The sequence below is a fragment of the Staurois parvus genome, unplaced genomic scaffold, assembly GCF_062004578.1.
Source record: "Staurois parvus isolate SC_StPar_1 unplaced genomic scaffold, SC_StPar_1.0 ptg000154l, whole genome shotgun sequence".
Taxonomy (NCBI): domain Eukaryota; kingdom Metazoa; phylum Chordata; class Amphibia; order Anura; family Ranidae; genus Staurois; species Staurois parvus.
Window position 1 is genome coordinate 4,373,116 of NW_028317950.1, and position 20,922 is coordinate 4,394,037.

General features: G+C 40.7%; 1 protein-coding gene across 1 annotated transcript in view; it reads left to right on the forward strand.

The window, feature by feature from the left end:
- Positions 1 to 20,922, forward strand: part of SLC6A8 (solute carrier family 6 member 8) — a 97,336-nt gene that overhangs the window by 22,981 nt on the left and 53,433 nt on the right. Inside the window, exons 2-3 of the mRNA XM_089674942.1 lie at positions 7,953 to 8,084; positions 14,714 to 14,975. Coding sequence (XP_089531068.1) covers positions 7,953 to 8,084; positions 14,714 to 14,975 — 394 coding nt within the window. The remainder of the gene's footprint in view (positions 1 to 7,952; positions 8,085 to 14,713; positions 14,976 to 20,922) is intronic.

Below are 20,922 nucleotides of genomic sequence, written 5' to 3' on the forward strand. Positions count from 1 at the left end.
GCTACTGAGCCTCCTCTGTGTGTTTCTACATTACTTAAGAGTGTTTATGTGCGCCTCCAACATATTGCATTCCCCTGGGAATCTGAACAGCATTAAAAACCGCCTAGCTAGTAAAACATGTCAGGCAAATGGTGGAGATTCCGCTCTTTCAGGACATAACCCAAACCTACGGCATGACCCAGATACTCGTGGCCTGTTCTGTAGCTGTTCTTAAATATACTACATTAGGTTACTTCAACACAGGCATGTTTCTTTTTACTGCAGGTCCATGGCAAGAACCCAAAACCATTATAGAGATTTAAAGCTTAACCTCATGAATTGATGCAGTTCCGTATTCATTAGCACATCAAGAAATGTATTTCTTAAAGGCAAACAGTGTAAAAATTTGAATTGTGACCTGGTATTAGCCTCTTTCTAGTCCTAAGGCACCAGTGGGAGAGGAAGAAACAGCAAAAGGAGCCAATCAGTTCATGTGTTAACATCTAGCATGCTGATAGCAGGAGAGAGCAAAGTAACAGAGAGATGAGCTTATCACTGTGCTGCTTCTCCTTTTACTGTCCAGTCAGAGGTTGGGGGTGCATCCGGAATGACCTGATACTGGTCATCATTCTGAGGACATCTAATGGCAGATAAAAGACTGTAGGGAAATCCCTGAATTTCAACTGAATATGGCAGCAGAAGCGTGTTGTATTATTTTATCTTGTAAGGGTGTATTCACTTTTACTGTATCTTGTTACCTGCAAAAGATAGAGAGAGAGAGAGAGAGAGAGAGAGAGAGCGACAGAGACACACACAATCACACTCATTCTGGAGGACTGTCTTCATGAATCTCCACTGAACAGCCAGTTGGACAGCCAGAGTCCCGAATTCTCAGCAGAGGCCATTGACAATGGTTTCTGCTTTGTTAATTACTATAACTGCTTAGAGTGACCATTTAAAATAATGTTAGTACAATGCGATAAACAGGAAAAGTGCTAGAATAAAAATTGTACTTTGTATCTGTTGTGATATTATGGTGTCTATAAAATATTTGCATAGCTATTCATCAGATGAAACTGCATACAAATTTGTTCTGTGTGAATTAACAAGCATTTGCTCATTAGTTTTAGGGGTTCTCACACACTGCAGCAAGCTGTGGCTGTTGGGCAAATTCAGTTGTTCTTAAGTTATTTTTTCTTCTGGTTGATTATGATAGGCTGTTGTTTTAGGCTGTTTTTGGCTGAATATTGTTAGACTGTTTTTGGCTGACTATTGTTAGGCTGTTTTTGGCTGAATATTGTTAGGCTGTTTTTGGCTGAATATTGTTAGGCTGTTTTTGGCTGAATATTGTTAGGCTGTTTTTGGCTGACTATTGTTAGGCTGTTTTTGGATGAATGTTGTTAGGCTATTTTTGCTCAAATGTCCTTTTTTTTAGACTAATTTTCTTTTCTGTTTGAATGTTCTCAGACTATTGTACTTAAGCTTTTTTTTCTTCTGGTTGATTTTTGATAGGCTGTTGTTTTTGGCTGAATATTGTTAGGCTGTTTTTGGCTGAATATTGTTAAGCTGGTTTTGGCTGAATATTGTTAGGCTGTTTTTGGCTGACTATTGTTAGGCTGTTTTTGGCTGACTATTGTTAGGCTGTTTTTGGCTGACTATTGTTAGGCTGTTTTTGGCTGACTATTGTTAGGCTGTTTTTGGCTGACTATTGTTAGGCTATTTATGCACAAATGTCTTTTTTTTTAGACTAATTTTCTTTTCTGTTTGAATGTTCTCAGACTATTGTTTTTAGACTATTTTCTCTCTGGTCAAATATTGTTCAGCTATTGTTTGAGGCTATTTTTGGTCAAATATTGTTAGGCTGTTGTATGAGGCTGTTTTGGGTTGAATGTTGTTAGCCTAACAATATTCAATCAAAAATAACCTAACATTTTAGGCTATGTTCTTTTGTTTTTGAATGTTCTCAGGCTATTGCTTTAGGCCATTTTCTCTTCTGGTTGAAGGTTCTTAGGTTATTTTCTCTTCGGATTGAATGTTCTTAGGCTAGGGAATGTTACATTTGCCCTGCCAAAGACAACCCAATTGTCATAAAATAACACTTCATTAATATTAAAAACATTTGCATGTGTATTATTCCCAACATTTGTGTTAATGCTCATACATTTGCAAAGTGATGTTTTTATTTATTTATTTAAACTAAATAGACCTCTATGTTTTAAAACTGGTCAAAAACTAGAAAAGTGTTGTCTCTGTTTTTTCTACCTATACGTACGCCTCTTTCTTAAATAAATAAGTATACTGTATATTATATATATATATATATATATATATATATATATATATATATATATGATAGATAGATATATATATGTGTGTGTAATTGTACTGTCTCCCTTATATTCTAAAGCGTTGCACAAACTGTTGGTGCTATATAAATCCTGTATTATAATATATATATATATATATATATATATATATATATATACACACTTTGTTTTACGTAAACCTTTAATGAGAAAGGATTCCCAGAGCAGTATAGCTAAGAGTAAAGCTTAGAAAGCCCACAGCACTTCTACGTCCTTTTCAGGCACACATTAAAAACCCAAGTAGAGTTGTCAGAATGGGAACCAGTCACTCCTCCAGTTTATTCTTCAGTGTAAATTGGAGCTTGATCTATTGAGCTTTGCAAACATAAGCATTTTACAACAGGTTTTAAGCCAAAACTTGAAACATGAGAATAAAGCCAAGGGATCCACACTTTCAACAGTCAATTTTAATAATATCTTCACAATTAACTGGGCATTTCTTCTGCATTATTTTTCTGATTTGCCTCTAGGAGTACCTGCTGTGCCAATGCTATTTACTCCTTGCTTTGAGAGATGTAGACTCGTGGCTCACTGTATCTATTTACACATTCCATTTATTGTTGAACCTATGATGTCTGTAGTCTGATAACATAGCAACAAGTTAAATATGAATTGTTCATTTAGACATGGTGTACCAGTATAAGACAACAAATAGATATTATGTACAAACCTTATTATCTGGCTACCTAGGCTTACTATTTACATTTGATATAAGAAATTCATTTCAATCATTATTCCCCCCTCATCCTGATCCATACTATTGCTTCCTGCCTTTCACAGCTATTAGCTTTCTCTGGCATCAGTCATTTTGTTTCTGAGCATTCTATGAAAAAAATACATCTGTGGAATCCTATTGGTCATGCCTGCTTCATATGTCTTAGGTGTGCAATCTGCTGATCAGTTGCTTGATACAAATAAAGCAACTGATTAGCAGAGTGCACAGCTAAATTCTGCAGCACCCAATGGCCAGCAGGGGTGCATATCTAATGTAATGCCACGGATATATTATTCACATAGAATGCTCTTGAAAGAAGAATCAAGGCTGGGTGCTGTGACATTTTCAGTCTGCTAGTACCTCTGATCAAACTCGGATCAAAGATCAGCAACAAGACCCAGTGATAACATCACTGGATCTCAAAGAAGAAACCTATTGAGAACAAACTTATTTTGTTGAATGAATTATATGCACGCTTTATTCTTTAGAATTAAAACGATTTTCCAGCAAACAGCTGGATATATAGTCTAAATACATTTACTGTTTTACTTGATAAAGAATTTCCAGTTCTGTTTAGCCAGCCATGTGCTTTACATACATCTGCCACACTACAGAGCCAGGTGGTGGACACACTGACCTCCTGGCCAAGAAGGTGACACACCTATTTCTTTACCAATACGGAGACACAATGACCTTCTGGTTTAGCAGGGGAATCACTAATTTCTTGACCAGAAGGTGACATACCGACTTTCTGGTTTATCAGGTGAAACACTTATTTCCTGGCCAAGGAGGTGACACACTCATTTCTTGACCATGAAGGTGACACATTGACTTCCCTGTTTAACATTTGACACACTTATATGTTGGCCAAGGAGGTGACACTCTTATTTTCTGGCCAAGAAGGTGACACACCTATCTCTTATCTATGGAGCTGATACTTTTCTGACCAAAAATGTGGCATACTGATCTCCTAGCAGGTGACACCTTAAATTTTGCACAAACAGGTGACATGTATTTCCTTACCAAGAAGGTGGTATACTGAAACACTTACAGTATATCTTGTCCGATATTGACCAAGAAGATGACACACGGACCTCTTGGTTTAGCAGATGACACACTTATTTCCTGGCCAAGGAGGGGACCTTATTTTTTGACCATGAAGGTGACACATTGACTTCCTGGTTTAGCATTTGGCACACTTATATTTTGGCCAAAGGTGCTACACACCTATTTCCTAACCAAGAAGGTGACACATTTATTTTTTGACCAAAAAGGTGACACACTGACCTCCTGGTTTAACAGGGGACACACTTATTTTCTGGCCATGGAGGTGGCACAGTTATTTCTTGACAAAGAAGGTGACATATTGACTTCTTGGTTTAGCATTTGGCACACTTCTATTTAGGTCAAGGAGGCAACACACCTATTTGCTGGCCAAGGAGTTGAAACATGTATTTCTTGGCCAAGAAGGTAACACATCAACTTCCTGGTTTAACAGGTGACACTTTTATTTCCTAGCTAAGAAGGTTTCTGGCCGAGGGGGTGACAAACTGTCTTCCTGGTTTAACTTTGACACACTTATATTTCGGTCAACCTATTTCCTGGCCATGCAGGAGACACACAGTATTTCTTGACCAAGAAGGTGACATACTGACTTATGGTTTACCAGGTGACACACTTTTTTACTGGCCAAGGAGTTGACTTATTTCTTATACTTATTTCTTGACCAAGAAGGTGACATATTGACTTTCTGGTTTGACATTTGGCACACATTTTTTGGCCAAGGTGGCTACAAAACTATTTCCTGGCCAAGGAGGTGACTCATTTATTTTCTGTCCAAGAAGGTGACACTCAGACTCACTGGTTTAGCAGGTGACACACTGACTTCCTAGTTTATCAGGTGACACACTTATTTGTTGGCCAATAAGGTAACACTCTTATATTCTGGCCAGAAAAGTGACATACTTATCTCCTATCCAAGGAGGTAACACATTTCTTGACCAATTAGGTGACACTTTGACCTCCTGGTTTAGAAAATTACACACCTATTTCGTAACTAAAAAAGTAACATACCAACTTCCTGCTTAACATTTGACACACTTATATCTTGGCACAAAATTCTTGACCAAGAAAGTGACACAATGACTTCCTGGTTTACCAGGTGACGGACTTATCTCCTATCCAAGAGGTAACACGTTTTTTTCTTGACCAAGAACGTGACACACTGACCTCCTGGTTTAGCAGGTGACACACATGTTTTGCCCAAGCAGGTGGCATATTTTGCCCAAAATATGATGATGCACTTACTGTCTTACCAAGAAGGCAACACCCAATGTTTCGATTAGCATTTGACACACATATTTTGGCTAAGGAGATGACACACACTTGCTTCCAGGCCAAGGAGGTGTCACCTCCAGCCTGCTCATTGGGTAAAAAATAGTCATCCAGGCTGTGCAGTCTAGCATGTTTGAATCACAAGAGTAATTGTTCAAATTTACAAATCCCTGAGCTCATAAAATAGCCAATATATGTACCAATTAGCCAGAAGCTCCACTTTACCCCTACTGTGCTGTAGATATATAAAATGCAGCATTTTTGGCCCTTAGTGGAGCCTCCATAGTATTTGTTTCATCATCCTCCCCAGCAGTCCTGATACAGCAATGGCAGCCAGGCCTTGTCACTGCACTCCCCTACAGCCGGCACCAACGTCACCTTATCTTGATGTCCTAATCCTTGGAATCCTCTTATAAATCAAACCGCCTGCACTGCGCACTGGACATAAACACAAATTAAACCGTCCCCAGCCATGGCGATGACTCACCCAAGTATTAGGTCTCCTGCTTGTTGTACAAATGGCGATGGCAGATTTATAAACAGACCTTTCTCTTGATCTTTAAGGATGTTTAAAATCTGGCTTGCTTTCAAATATTAGATATTTCAGAGCAGATGTATACAAGCGCGTGTTAGTAGTAAGAGCAAACGTATTTCCCACCCCGGGGAAAAAGTGTTGTTGGAGCAGCCAATCAAATTCTTGCTCTCATTTTCCCAGGATACTTGAAAATTGAAGTTAGGATCTGATTGTCTGTTTGAAGGAACTACTTTATTATTCTTTTTTTTTGCAAGTGATTTTTAAATCTGAACTCCACTAAATACAAAGGTGGAATCAGGGGCGGACTGACAACTCATGGGGCCCCCCTGGCAATAGAGGATTATGGGGCCCCTGTGTCCTCGCCCATACGCAAACCACACCCAAAAAAGGTTATGAAAGGTACCAGGGGCATCTCATGGGGTCCCCTACTGACCCCAGGCCCTAGGGCAGTGTCTGTGTCTGAATGGTCACTCTGCCCCTGGGTGGAATATACATATGGAAACTTTTTTAGCTGTGTATGAATCAGTACTGCGCTCACTATGCCTATCGCATTAAAATATAATAGCACAAAATATGTTTAAAAAATATCAGTCGCGTGCTAACAACAGGGCTCCATTAGGCATACAAGGAACAGCAGCTCCAGCAAGGTAAAGCCATCCAGGGAGAAACTCCCAAAAATAATGCTAGAAAAAGAGGGGAAAAAACCCCCATAGTGCTCACTGTTAGAAAAAATGATCTGTGAAAGCTCAATAAAGTGCATTCACATTTTAAAATATAAAAACCACTTTCATAAATTACTGACAGAAGGCAGATGAACAGTGCTGAGAAATACAGAGCCAAACCGCTATATAGTGCTCCCTTTTAGGAATGAAGGTTCACTTTCAATTTAAATATTTTTTATTGAACACATAACTGCATTTCCTGGAGTATTCTTATATCTTCCTGAAAGCTGAGCTATTGTCTGAATACAAGAGGCATGTATATTCTTACACAAGCTTCCTGTAATAAAGACTGCTCACTGCTGCCCTCTGTCCTTATGCAGGGTGACTGGTCTTGCTTCTGCCCCCTCCTGTAGTGGGTGGAGCTTGCTGGGCCCCTCCCACAGTTCTGCTCCCTCTAGTTATGTACAGTACTGTGATGTAAAGGAAGAAATCCAGATGGCTGCACTCCAGAAAAAATCTATATTTATTCTCATATAAAAAGCAACAAAGCACAGCAACCAACCACCTTGGGGAGATGCGGAAGGTCAACGCGTTTCATGCTGTTCTAGCACTTAATCATGCATCCTAAAACACGTTAACCTTCTTCATCTCCCCAAGGTGGTTTGTTGCTGTGCTTTGTTGCCTTTTATATGAGAATAAATATTGACCTTTTTCTGGAGTGCAGCCATCTGGATTTCTTCCTTTACATCACTGTGCTGGACATAACCAGAGAGAACAGAACTGTGGGAGGGGCCCAGCAAGCTCCACCCACCACAGAAACCTACAGCAGGGTGCGGAAGCAAGAGGAAGGTCAACACGTTTCATGCTGCTCTAGCACGTAACCATGCATCCCAAAACGTGTTGACCTTCCTCATCTCCCCAAGGTAATTGGTTGCTGTATTTTGTTGCATTTTATATGAGAATAAAGATGGACTTTATCTGAAGTGCACAGATCCGGATTTCATCCTTTAAACATTTTTCAGTGTGATGAGCTGTGCTTGCACCCATGCGGGAGTTGTGTGGGATTGTAGCAGCAGACCAACCTGAAGCAGCATTATACTGTTTACAGCACAGGGATGATGTCTCTGCTACTTTTACAAGGTAATATCTGGGTTTGTAAGGCTCTTGGAACACTCAAAGTGGATTTAAATCATTTGCAGCTATTAAGGAAAATATTTACACAAAAGTTTTTCTGCCCGGAGTTCAGCTTTAAACAAAGTTCAGTCTGTATATATGTTTACATGGCAGTGATAGTGATTAGGATGTGGACAATTTTTGGTTTTAAATTCAAATATTTTTATTTTTCCTTTTTTTTTTTTTAGGTGTTTTTCTCATTCCATATGTCCTGATCGCCATCTTTGGTGGAATTCCAATCTTCTTCCTGGAAATCGCCCTGGGACAGTTCATGAAGGCTGGAAGCATTGCAGTATGGAACATAGCCCCTCTTTTCCAAGGTCAGAAAATTGCAGATATGATCACCTGTGTAGTGTCTGTTAACCATAACCATGAATTTCCTTATCTGCCCCTTTTTGGCTCTGATGGATCTATCATAAAGTGATTTTTCTGATCTGTGATTGAAATATAGTATGGGTGGACCCTGTTCTGGTCCTAGGCTTCTACCACTCTGATAGCGACAAAGGGAGAGCTCACCGTATGGTAAATTCTTGGATGTACAAATCATTAGTAAGACCTCATCTGGAATATACAGTTCAGTTTTGGGCACCAATTCACAAAAAGAACTTTGGGAACTGGAGAAAGTACAGAGAAGGGCAACTGAACTGATAAGAGGCATGGAGGAGCTCAGCTATGAGGAAAGATTAGAGGAACTGAATTTATTCTCTCTTGAGAAGAGGAGATTAACGGGGGATATGATCTCCATGTATAATACATAAGGGGGGGATATGATCTTCATGTATAATACATAAGGGGGGATATGATCACCATGTATAATACATAAGGGGGGATATGATCTCCATGTATAATACATAAGGGGGGATATGATCTCCATGTGTAATACATAAGGGGGGATATGATCTCCATGTATAATACAAAAGGGGGGGATATGATCAATATGTATAAATGCAAAAGGGGGGATATGATCTCCATGTATAATACATAAGGGGGATATAATCACCATGTATAATACATAAGGGGGGATATGATCAGCATGTATAATACATAAGGGGGGATATGATCAGCATGTATAATACATAAGGGGGGATATGATCACCATGTATAATACATAAGGGGGGATATGATCACCATGTATAATTACATAAGGGGGATATGATCTCCATGTATAATACATAAGGGGGATATAATCACCATGTATAATACATAAGGGGGGATATGATCAGCATGTATAATACATAAGGGGGGATATGATCACCATGTATAATACATAAGGGGGGATATGATCACCATGTATAATACATAAGGGGGGATATGATCTCCATGTGTAATACATAAAGGGGGATATGATCTCCATGTATAATACATAAGGGGGGGATATGATCAATATGTATAAATGCAAAAGGGGGAATATGATCTCCATGTATAATACAAAAGTGGGATATGATCTACATGTATAATACATAAGGGGGGATATGATCTCCATGTATAATACATAAGGGGGGATATGATCTCCATGTATAATGCATAAGGGGGATATGATCACCATGTATAATACATAAGGGGGGATATGATCACCATGTATAATACATAAGGGGGATATGATCTCCATGTATAATACATAAGGGGGATATGATCTCCATGTATAATACATAAGGGGGATATGATCTCCATGTATAATACATAAGGGGGGATATGATCTCCATGTATAATACATAAGGGGGGATATGATCTCCATGTATAATACATAAGGGGATATGATCTCCATGTATAATACATAAGGGGATATGATCTCCAGGTATAATACATAACGGGGGATATGATCTCCATGTATAATACATAAGGGGGGATATGATCTCCATGTATAATACATAAGGGGGATATGATCTCCATGTATAATACATAAGGGGGGATATGATCACCATGTATAATACATAAGGGGGGATATGATCAATATGTATAAATGCAAAAGGGGGAATATGATCTCCATGTATAATACAAAAGTGGGATATGATCTCCATGTATAATACATAAGGGAGGATAGGATCTCCATGTATAATACATAAGGGGGGATATGATCTCCATGTATAATACATAAGGGGGATATGATCTCCATGTATAATACATAAGGGGGGATATGATCACCATGTATAATACATAAGGGGGGATATGATCACCATGTATAATACATAAGGGGGGATATGATCACCATGTATAATACATAAGGGGGATATGATCTCCATGTATAATACATAAGGGGGATATGATCTCCATGTATAATACATAAGGGGGGATATGATCTCCATGTATAATACATAAGGGGGGATATGATCTCCATGTATAATACATAAGGGGGGATATGATCTCCATGTATAATACATAAGGGGGGATATGATCTCCATGTATAATACCTAAGGGGGGATATGATTTCCATGTATAAATACATCAATGGTTCATATAGTGAACTCGGTGTAGAGCTATTCACCCTGAGGTCATCACAGAGGACAAGGGGGCACTCTTTACGTCTGGAGGAAAATAAATTTAATCTCCAAACACGGAAAGGTTTCTTCACAGTAAGAGCTGTGAAAATGTGGAATAGACTCCCTCAAGAGTTGGTTCTGGCCAGCTCCAAGGATCGCTTTATAAAAGTCCTGGATTGTTTCTTGGATACACAGAATATAACTGGATACTAACATTTACAGGTAAAGTTGATCCAGGGAATATCCGAATGCCTCTCGGGGGATCAGGATGGATTTTTTTCCCCTGCAGGAGCAAATTGGATCATGCTTTGCTGGATTTTTTGCCTTCCTCTGGATCAAAGCCATTATAGGAGTATAACTTTTTTTTTTTCTATGGTTGAACTGGATGGACTTTTGTCTTTTTTTCAGCCAGACTAACTATGTAACTATGTGTACTGAGGAGCACTTGGTGCAAACGTGCATCTCAATAGAAGGAATTTTTGAAACTTTAATTGGTTAGGAGCATCAAATACAGCCAACGCGTTTCAGGCAAATAGCCTCCCCTTCTTCAGGGCATGTTGCTACTAATAGAATCAGGACAGAATGCACTAAGACACCGGTGTTAAGACTTGATGAAAAGTGTGGGAGGACTAGGGACTGGACGCTCAGTCACAGTGCACTCTCAGTATGGAAACCTTGGCCTTCAATGGACACATATGTGTGGCATTGGCAGGGCTGCTAATACAGACCACAGGGCCCCATATAGCCAACCTAACAGGGCCCCCCCAAAAAAAAAAAACAACCACACAGTTTACTCTGCTTCAGCTATGAATGAACATAATCAGTGATTGGTACCAATCACTCATTGTGTTAGTTCAGGAAAAGAAGGGAATGGTAAGTGTGACATATTTCCCAGACCTTTCCCCCACTCCATCCCGAACCATGCTATCATGTGATTGCAGCTGCCGGTGGGAAGGAGAGGAGGGAGGTCAACAGCACTGGGGCACACAGGGGGAAACATCTGGTTCACAGGGAGGGTGATGGGTATGGCAGGCGGCAATTACTGGAACCGATCCTCTCTATTGTTTTCTCTGCAGCAGCTGAAAACCAGTGGGAGGGACAGGAGAAGAAACCCGCTTTCAGCTGCTGCAGAGAGAGTCATACAGGGGATCAGTTCTAGTATTTACATCCCCACTGTGGCAATCACCCTCCCTGCCCACATCAAATTCACCCATTCCCCCTACAGGAGGCCTGGTGGTTCCCCCTTATCCACAGCCATGAGCACTGGGGTGTTGATGCTCACCCTCTTTTCTGTTGCTTATATCAGCCTTTCTCAACCAGGGTGCCCAGGGACCCTGGGGTGCCTTGAGGCTTCTTCAGGGGTGCCTTGGCAAAATGTCTATAAATTGGACAAAACCTGTATACAAGCCAGTGGGTGGAACAAGCCTGCCTTTAAGCTACACAAAGCCACAGGTTTTCATTGTGCACCATTACCACCTTCTAGCCGCCGGCGTCCTGACAACCAACGGCATCATCAGTTGATAAGGACGGTGTCAGCTGCCTGCACAGCATCCTAGTTTGACCCTCCCCCGCCCCTCTCCATAAGTGTTGGGTCCAGGGGCAGACTGACCATTTGAAAACTCGGACACTGCCCGAGGGCCCAGGGTCAGTAAAGGGCCCCACATGAGATGCCCCTGGTACCTTTTTCGTAGGCTATTTTGAGTTTGGACAAGAACACAGGGGCCCCATGATCCCCTATTGCCCGGGGGTCCCATGAGTTGTCAGTCCGCCCCTGGTTGGGTCATATTAGCTCAGTGATGAAGAAAAACTGAAGGAGAAGAGAAACATTGGAATACTAGTCAATACCAGTTTGAAAAACTGTATTTGCTTTGGAAGAATAAATCACCTCTAATGTTGGGTGACCTACATGTGTGGATGTTGCTGCATTATATAAAACTATTAGGATAGTTTTTCACATTTTAGAATGGGTGCCCCAAGACTGTCTATAATTTTAAAGGGTGCCTCAGGACTGTCCATAATTTTTAAGGATGCCTTCACTGAAAAAAGGTTGAGAATCGCTGGCTTATATGCATCACATGGGAGCCAAGAGGTTAATGAACTTATATAGATGAAACGTAATTGAGTTAAAGAGATTCTCTTATTTTCCTGTGCAAACATTTCTGTTTGTGGATCAATCATTTGTAAGAGGAAAATAATGAATGGGGTCCATAGAACTCATCCATCCGATGGAGCGTAACCTCACATGCCATGCTCCTAGCTTCACGTACATTCTTGCATTTATTAGCAGGCGGGTTAATTTAGCTTTCACCTTTACTGAATTCTACATACAGTCTCATGACCCCAAACTAATGTATGCAAGCTCAGCAAAGCGTTTCCAATCCAAGCGTGAGCCGCGTTCCTGCCTCTTGTTTGACAAGCTTGTACTGTTCTAGCCCCGAGCTGCCTCGTGTTAATTAAATAACATATAATGGTTTGTTCTCCTTCCATGTTCACTCCTTTAGTACAGCGGGACTGACAAGGGAATATTGTCGCACGTGAGGAATGCGACTAATGTGGATGTCGTTTATAACAATTTATTATTTCAATAAAGTCCAAAACCATTCTATTTATCTTGGTGGGTTCCTCTTTACCTACCACCCACTATATGTAGATGTAGGCCACCCTTCAGGCCACTATAGTTATCTGGTTCCAAGGCCTGCTCCTATGTACCAGCCCCATAGAGGTCAATGGGACTATCTTCATGGAGTTTTCATGTGCTCACTGCAAATTCCAGCCAAAAACATTTTAGTTGTCCTATAAACTAAAGGATAAGGGACTTTAACATAAAGATTCCTTACCCTTTTGCCCTCACCTGCCCAATTGAGATGCAGCCTTCCCTTCCCCTTCAACCTGTCATATTTACCTAGATATAGTTCTATGGCCTACTCCTATCATCTACCAGCCCCTAAGTCTATGGGACTATCTCTGTGGAGTTTTCATGTTCTCCCTGCAAATTCCAGCCAAAAACATTTTAGTTGTCCTATAAACTAAAGGATAAGGGAACTTTAACATAAAGTTTAATTTTCCCTTTTGCCCTCACCTGACCAATTGAGATGCAGCCTTCCCTTCAACCTGCCATATTTACCTAGATATAGTTCTATGGCCTACTCCTATCATTTACCAGCCCCTAAGTCTATGGGACTATCTCTGTGGAGTTTTCATGTTCTCCATGTAAATTCCAGCCACAAAATGTAATTGTCCTATTAAGTAAAGGGTAAGGAAACTAACTTTTTCTAAGTTTCCTTTCCCTTTCACCTGTAAATGTAACCCATCCATATATATATATATATATGGATATGGAACTATCTGCATGGAGTTTGCCTGTTCTCCTTGTGCTTTTGCAGGTTTCTTGTGGGCACTCTGGTTTCCTCCCACACTCCAAAGACATGCTGGTAGGGTAATTGTCTCCTCTCTAAATTGGCCAGAATATATATGCATGTGAGCTAGCGACCTTAGATTGTGAGCTCTTAAGGGAAGGGACTGATGTGAATGTACAGTATAAACACTGCATAAATTGTTGGTGCCATATAAATACCTGTAATAAATAAATGGTGTTGAACTGCACATGTGCGGGCATTGGGTCAAGAAGGCAGTGAAAGAATGTGTACAATGTTGCAGGCTTTGGAGTCCAATCTGGGTCGATATGGCGATTTGGAGGGAGGTTGGGGGAGGTTGGATCTTGATTTATTTAGTGGGAGTGAGGACAAAAGCTAAAGGAAACTTTGTGGGGAAGCTTCCTTAGTCTTTAAGCTGTTTAAATCATAAGCAAACCAAGGGATATACTATAAGATCAATGGAAAAGGTCAATGTCAAGGGACAGAGGGTTCTGGTGGATAAGACAATGGATGAAGGAAGAAAGGAGAAGGGCAGTAGGGTGAAAATGATACAGTAGGACAAAACATTTAATGATGTAATGATGAATAAATATCTGCATTCATTTGTGTCTTTTATATCTACGTGGCGTTCAGCTTTAGGCCCCGTTCACACTGGAACAATTGGAAGCTTCACAGAAGCTCTTTAATGCTCAACATTAGGATTTCCATCACAGTTAATGGTGCCTGTACACCCCTGAGCACAGTGTCACTTGAATCTTGAAGCTTGCCTCTTGAAAAAGTACATAAGCTTCTGACGTTTTGGCCCCAATAGACTCTATGTAGAGTTTCTGAAAAATGCAAGAAAAATGTGACTAACTCTTTCCTGCCCAGTAACTGCTCTCCATTAGCTAGAAATAATAAATAAATATGATTTTTACAAAATGCTCAAGCCTGAAGTGTGCAAAAATGGCTGTACAAATCCTTAAGATAAAAATGCCTGTATAAGACCAAAGATGCTCAGCTCAAGTGAAAATAGAGCCTAAATAATTATAGAACTTCCTACAAATTCATTGTTTTTCTGCTTACTCACAGCAATCCCTATGTGTGTTTGCTCCTTAGGAATCGGGTTTGCCTCGGTGGTGATTGTGTTTTTCTGCAACACGTATTACATTATGATCTTGACCTGGGGCGTTTACTACCTGGTGAAGTCGTTCACATCAGTGCTGCCCTGGTCACACTGTAATAATACCTGGAACACACAGGAATGCGTGGAGATATTTCGCCAAGAGGACTGCAGCAATGGTACCTCCAATTCCACCTATGGGAACCTGACCTGCGATGAACTGTCTGACAAGGTGTCTCCCATCACCGAATTCTGGGAGTAAGTACCCATTTATTAACCTAGGGATATGAAATATTTGTACATTTGTATAATGAAATGACAATCGGCAACACTACCATGATCTTCTATCTGCACAAGCTGGAAGCAGTCATTGGGTGCAAACCTGTTATTCATGACAGCACATTCTGTTTATTAAAAAAAGACCAAATTTGACCCACCTGGGTTTTCTCTGGCTTCCAATTATAGGGTTGTCATACAAATGATTGCAAAAAGATGTCTTTTGAGTTCAAAGCATATGTCTGTGAAGGTTCTCATTTATTCAGGTCATGGTATCTGGTAGTAGTTAGTCACATTCAAATGAACTTGTTCTGTAATGTTAAAGATGTTTCATAGCTTCCCCATGCTACTGCTTCAGCTCTAATGATGGTCAGGAAGATACCCCAACATTTATATTCATACAGTTAGCACCAACACCTTGCTTCAATTTTCATGGAATGTCTAGATCAGCCTCTCTCAACCCTTGAAATATCTTTCTGGTCTCAGGGAAATTGATCATTGTCCATTGAACCTCTAGCAACCTCTGGAGGAGCCTTAAACGTACATGGAACCCTGGTTATGAAAGGCTGATCTAGATGAAGGATTTCCAAGAACAGGTGTGAAAGTTGTAGAACCACCCTGTTCTATCCATGGAGGTTCTCATTCGTCCTGGTCATAGTATATCTGGTAGTAGTTAGTCATGGTCAGCTGAACTTGTTCTTTAATGTTGAAGACATTTCATAGCTTATCCATGTTGCTTCTTCAGTTTTAATGGGTAAGGAAAATACGTCAGCCTTTTATCCATATAAGTAGCACCATCACCTGTAGTGTCAACATGGAATGAGTAGACATTGATTTCCATGATGGGAGATGTGAAAAATGTGGAACCACCTTGTTCTAGATACATAATCCCATCTTTGTTATAAGGTAGGCTTCATAGATTTACTACCTATAGACAAAACTGAATCCTGAGAATCCGAAACACACAGTTGCAAGGCAAAAAAAAACCTTTTAGGCTAGTCACACATGGCTAGAATTGCTTTTGTTCAGCCCATCAATATGAAATCAGTCGATTCCCCCCTCCATGTTAAACAACATGGATAGAGGAAACTCCCCTAACTGCTATTGTTTTCAGACAACTGCAGCACCAATGGCTGTCAGGATACTTGAACAATGACAGCATCTGATAGGGTGATGTCACTGTTCAGCCAACAGTTTTCCACTTGGCTCAGTCGCTATTAAAATGCCTTTTGTTGATCCAAATGGTGCTGGCAGGGCCACCCACGGCTCAAATTTTGGATGATTCAGCAGGAATTGGCCAAAATATATGCTGTGCGTGACTAACATTAGTAAGCATGATCCAATTTATTCTAACAGTAAAAACATTTCATCCTGATTCCCCAAGGTAATTGGATACTCCTCAGATCAACAATCTACCGTAGCATAACTTCTAGATATTAATGGCCAGTTGTATTTTGTGCAGTTAGAAACATACACAGCCTTTTATTTTTAAAGGGTTAGATTTCTCTATTATTTTTTTTTTCAAAAGTCAACTTGGAAGCTAAAATAAAACTTTCTGGTTGGTAAATGTATTGACAAGCAACATGCCTTATTGATTCCAATTTTTAACAACTCGCAGACTGTTCTTTCATGAATTCCACTTGCATCCACTGTGCTAGGTGATAAATAAACCATGCCTGCTTCAACAGCCTGCTTTGCTGCAAGCAAGACGAGTTTGCAGTTGGATGGGGTAATCCTTTAAAAATGAATTGTTTGGCTGCATATCATAAGTTTCCCTCAAGGCATGCTCTATGTGGCACTGATATCATGCCTATGTCCAAGCACCATCCACCCTGCAAGTTTTTATTAACTTCTCTGCTGCAAAGAGGAACATCAGCCAAAACTTTTTCTAGCATTGGACAGAGTTGGGAAGGTTTAAAACCAATGTCAGTGTTTTATCGTTGTCTGCTTCCCCATTGGGGAGATCTCCACTTTTGACAGATGCGCTGATTGGGATATTTCTCCTCTTCATTGCACTTAATAAACTATGGTCTCCAGGAGAGTGAATCTCCAAAACAGGCCATCAGACAGCAACCAAAACCTGAGTTAAAAAAAAACAACATTTCCCACTCTCCCCAAAACTAGGGGAAAAAAGTTTTTTTCTGAAGTTCTACTTTAATACATCTCTGGTGGCAGTTTGCAAGTAGATGGTTGGTTCAGAGAAGGACAAGGTAAGGCATAAAATGAGAAGAACACAGAGAAAGGACAATTATTGGTTGTCTGGGACATCCCTCAGAAGGTCTTATAGATATGCATCTTACTGTAACTAGGCCAGATTTAGCTCATGGAAAACATACTGTGAAATTAAAATAAACAATCATAGAATGAGTGTAGTTAACACCAAGACAACTTGATGAGCCATGTTAAAAATATCGAAGAGCAAAGTGTATAATCCCTTTAGTCTAGCTAATGAGTGAATATTTGGATACTATTACAAATCCCAGCATGCCCTGTCAGTGAACACACATTGATCTGGTCAACCTGGAGCTTTTTTAACTGCTGAAACTATGGGAGCTATGATACATGACGCACAGCTCCTAACCATCCATCATTAGGAACCATATCCTCTCTCCTCCTCACTTGTCCCTCCTTTTTGGTCTGATGTATGGACCTCTATTAAATTGTACTGTTTCGGTATATTTAAAGCCAAGATTATTTTTATTTTTTTTTAGATAGAACAGGGAAGAGTTAAAGTTGAAATACAGCCAGAAAGTACATAACTGGCTTCCAGTCGTGTTTCCTCTGCTGTATAGTGCACAGAAGGAGAGCAGTGAGATGATTACATTATGATTCCGTTTGTAGGCGGGAGCAGGTGACTGCTGTTTCCTAGTGTCCTAGGTTGCTAGGATGCAGGCAGAACCTGCCACCAAGCATTCAGTGTTGCTAGGATACAAGCAGCTTTTGCCATTATGGAGGTTTCTGCTGCTTGGCATCCTCAGTTGCTAAGATGCAGGTTGCTCCTGTCTAAGTTACTAGGATGCATGTTGCTCCTGCCTCCTAGGGTCCTTTGGAGCTGGGATGCAGACTGCCCCTATTGTCAAGCATTCAAGGTTGCTAGAATGCAGGAAACTCCTGCCACATAGCCCCTACGTTTCAAAGACACAGGTGGTTTCTACTGCCTAGAATTCTCAGTTTCTTGGAAGCAGGTGGCTCCAGCCACCTGGAATCCTAGGTTGCTAGGGTGCAAGCTACTCCTGCCACCTAGCATCCTTGGTTGCTAGGGTGCAAGCTACTCTTGCCACCTGGCATCCTTGGTTGCTAGGACACACACAGCTCCTGCTACCTGGCATCCTAGGTTGCTAGAGTGCAAACTACTCCTGTCAGCTAGCATCCTTGGTTGCTAGAACTCCTGACACTTAGCATCCTTGGACTCTATTGGCATCCTTCAGGGCCAAAAGAGTTCACTTACACTAAATGCATGTAAACATTGGCACAAATGTTTTCTTGCATAATGCTTTCAGTACAGTCCACATGCAGGACCATGGACATCAATGTTTCTATTTTTCCAATGCAACTGAATACAGATCTGTGTGCAGCTGTGTGCATAGGCCCATTGCATAACATACAGCCACATTCAGATCCATCATAAAATGTGTGCATTGCAGTTTTGAACTTAGTGTATTGTGTACAAGCCCTTATACCACACTAATTTTTTTAAAATTGCATTTGCTTTTTTTGAGACGCCAGCATGTGGGGAAAAGACAACCATTTTTTTGCATTTAAGTTTTTCGTGGTCCACATAACTGGGGGTGTAGCAGGGGGTTGCCCTTAGCCAACCTACTTTGTGCTAAAAGGTGTATCTCATCTGGGACTCCATAGTAATACACAGTGCCCCACCAAATTTCTCCTTGCAATGTCAAGATACAATTAAAAACATTACAGTGATAAAAATATGTAAGCCATTGCTTCACACTATTCCCATGACTTCTTTCCATCTGTCATAAATGTATTAATAAATGAAAAATATAGAGTTATTTATTTCTAGGGCTATAATTTACATTGCTCAAGTTATGTCTTACGGCCAAGGCATCTCATAAGACCAGGTCTTGCATAAACATCTCTCCTGGGGGCAATATGATCTGTGTGTGGGCGAAAATAAGGCAGCTGTGTGTAAACAAGTGCAGCACTTACCCCCAGAGGGGATGCTGAGAATATGCCCAGATCTCCCTTGTTAGTACAGAGGCTACCATTCCCACAAGCACAGATCCACTCACATGGACAATACAGGCTCAGTCTAAGGCAGGGGTGTCAAACTGGTGGCCTTCCAGTTATTGCGAAACTACAAGTCCCATCATGCCTCTACTTTTGGGAGTCATGCTTGTAACTGTCAATCTTGCAGTGCCTCATGGGACTTGTAGTTTGGCAACAGCTGGAGGGACACCAGTTTGACAGCTGTAGTCTAAGAGATGTCTTCATAGAATTTATTGCTGAAGCACTTGAAACAGGAGAAGGGTTCAGGATACTCCAAAAAGATAAAGAGAAATCAATAGGAGGACAATCTTCACACAAAATCCTCATAACTGCAGTCACACATAAAAGTCCCAAACCAGATCTTACACACATTGTTCCAGGAGCTGACAATCATCCAGCTTCCACGAGGAGATCCTCGGTGAGGGAGATAAAAGATCCTTCTCCAGACCAGGACTTCAGACAGTGCCTTCCTGCACTAGTCCTTTACAAGTCTTCCCTGGGCCCTCAACCCAGCTTTTGCCAAGTCCCCAACTGCAATTTCTAGTCTCACTATCTCCTAGGAGCAGCAGCCTCAGGAGAACTAGAACCCTCCCTGTAGAGGAAAGAACACTCTAGCAAGGCCTCCCAAACTTGTATCACCTCCCCAGCCATCTTCTGGGCCCTTTCTTCCAGGGATTGACCGAGGAATGATAAATATTTATACAGGTCATTTGACTCTCCCTGCCCTATGATCTGGAAGCTTATTCCAGAAGCAGGTGGGAGGAATCAAACACCCAGTTTAGGAATACCTGACCAGACAAAACCAATATATCACTGCTCCACTGACTACAATGAAGCCAAAAACAATTAGCCGGATAGCCTAATTAGAGGAGAGTGCTCCGCAAGCAATAAAACATGACATGCTGGTAATAAAAGCTCTGTAGCATCTCTTTATAAATAATTTTTTTCTTTACTGCAAATGCCCTGAGGTTCACATGAGGCCCATCAACTGCCCTTGGTGCCCTGGCTGGGACATGCCTTATTATTTAATGACATATTATGCTCTATTATGATCCACACAGCCTACAATCCCCAATGAAAAAAACCTCAGCCATGGAGGCTGTACATGAATCTAACTCATGAAAGTGTGGAAATTAAGTCTTCTCCAGACTAAATATATATGTTGCAACCTCATTGCATTGAGTTCTACCTCAAGCTGCTTTATTAAAACCAGAACAAGGACGAGATCCACTTGCACCCAAAGTCATAACTTTCCCCCATACTGAGACAGACGGAGCTTGCATGTCTGCAGTCCACTGGCCTCCAATCCCAAAATTACCACCTGTTGGGCCAAAGAAAACAAAATGGGATGGGGAGTTTTAATAGGTAAACCAGGGCAATTTAGTCTTAATAAGTGTGGTGAACCAGAGCCAGGATTTCTATAAAAAACACTTGTGGGTCCAACTAATAATTTTTTTGCATTTTAATTTTTTTGAGGTCCACGTATCTCGGGATGTGGCAGGGGGTTGTCCTTTGCCAGCAAACTTTGTGCTAAAAGGTGTCCCTCATCTGGAACTTCAAAGTAATACAGTGTCCCATCAAAGTTCACTTTGTGATATCAAGATAAAACAGCAAAAAATGTTTCTTGCGTTACCAGTGATAAAGATATGCAAGCCACTGCTTCACACTGTTCCCATCACTTCTCTCCATTTGTCATACA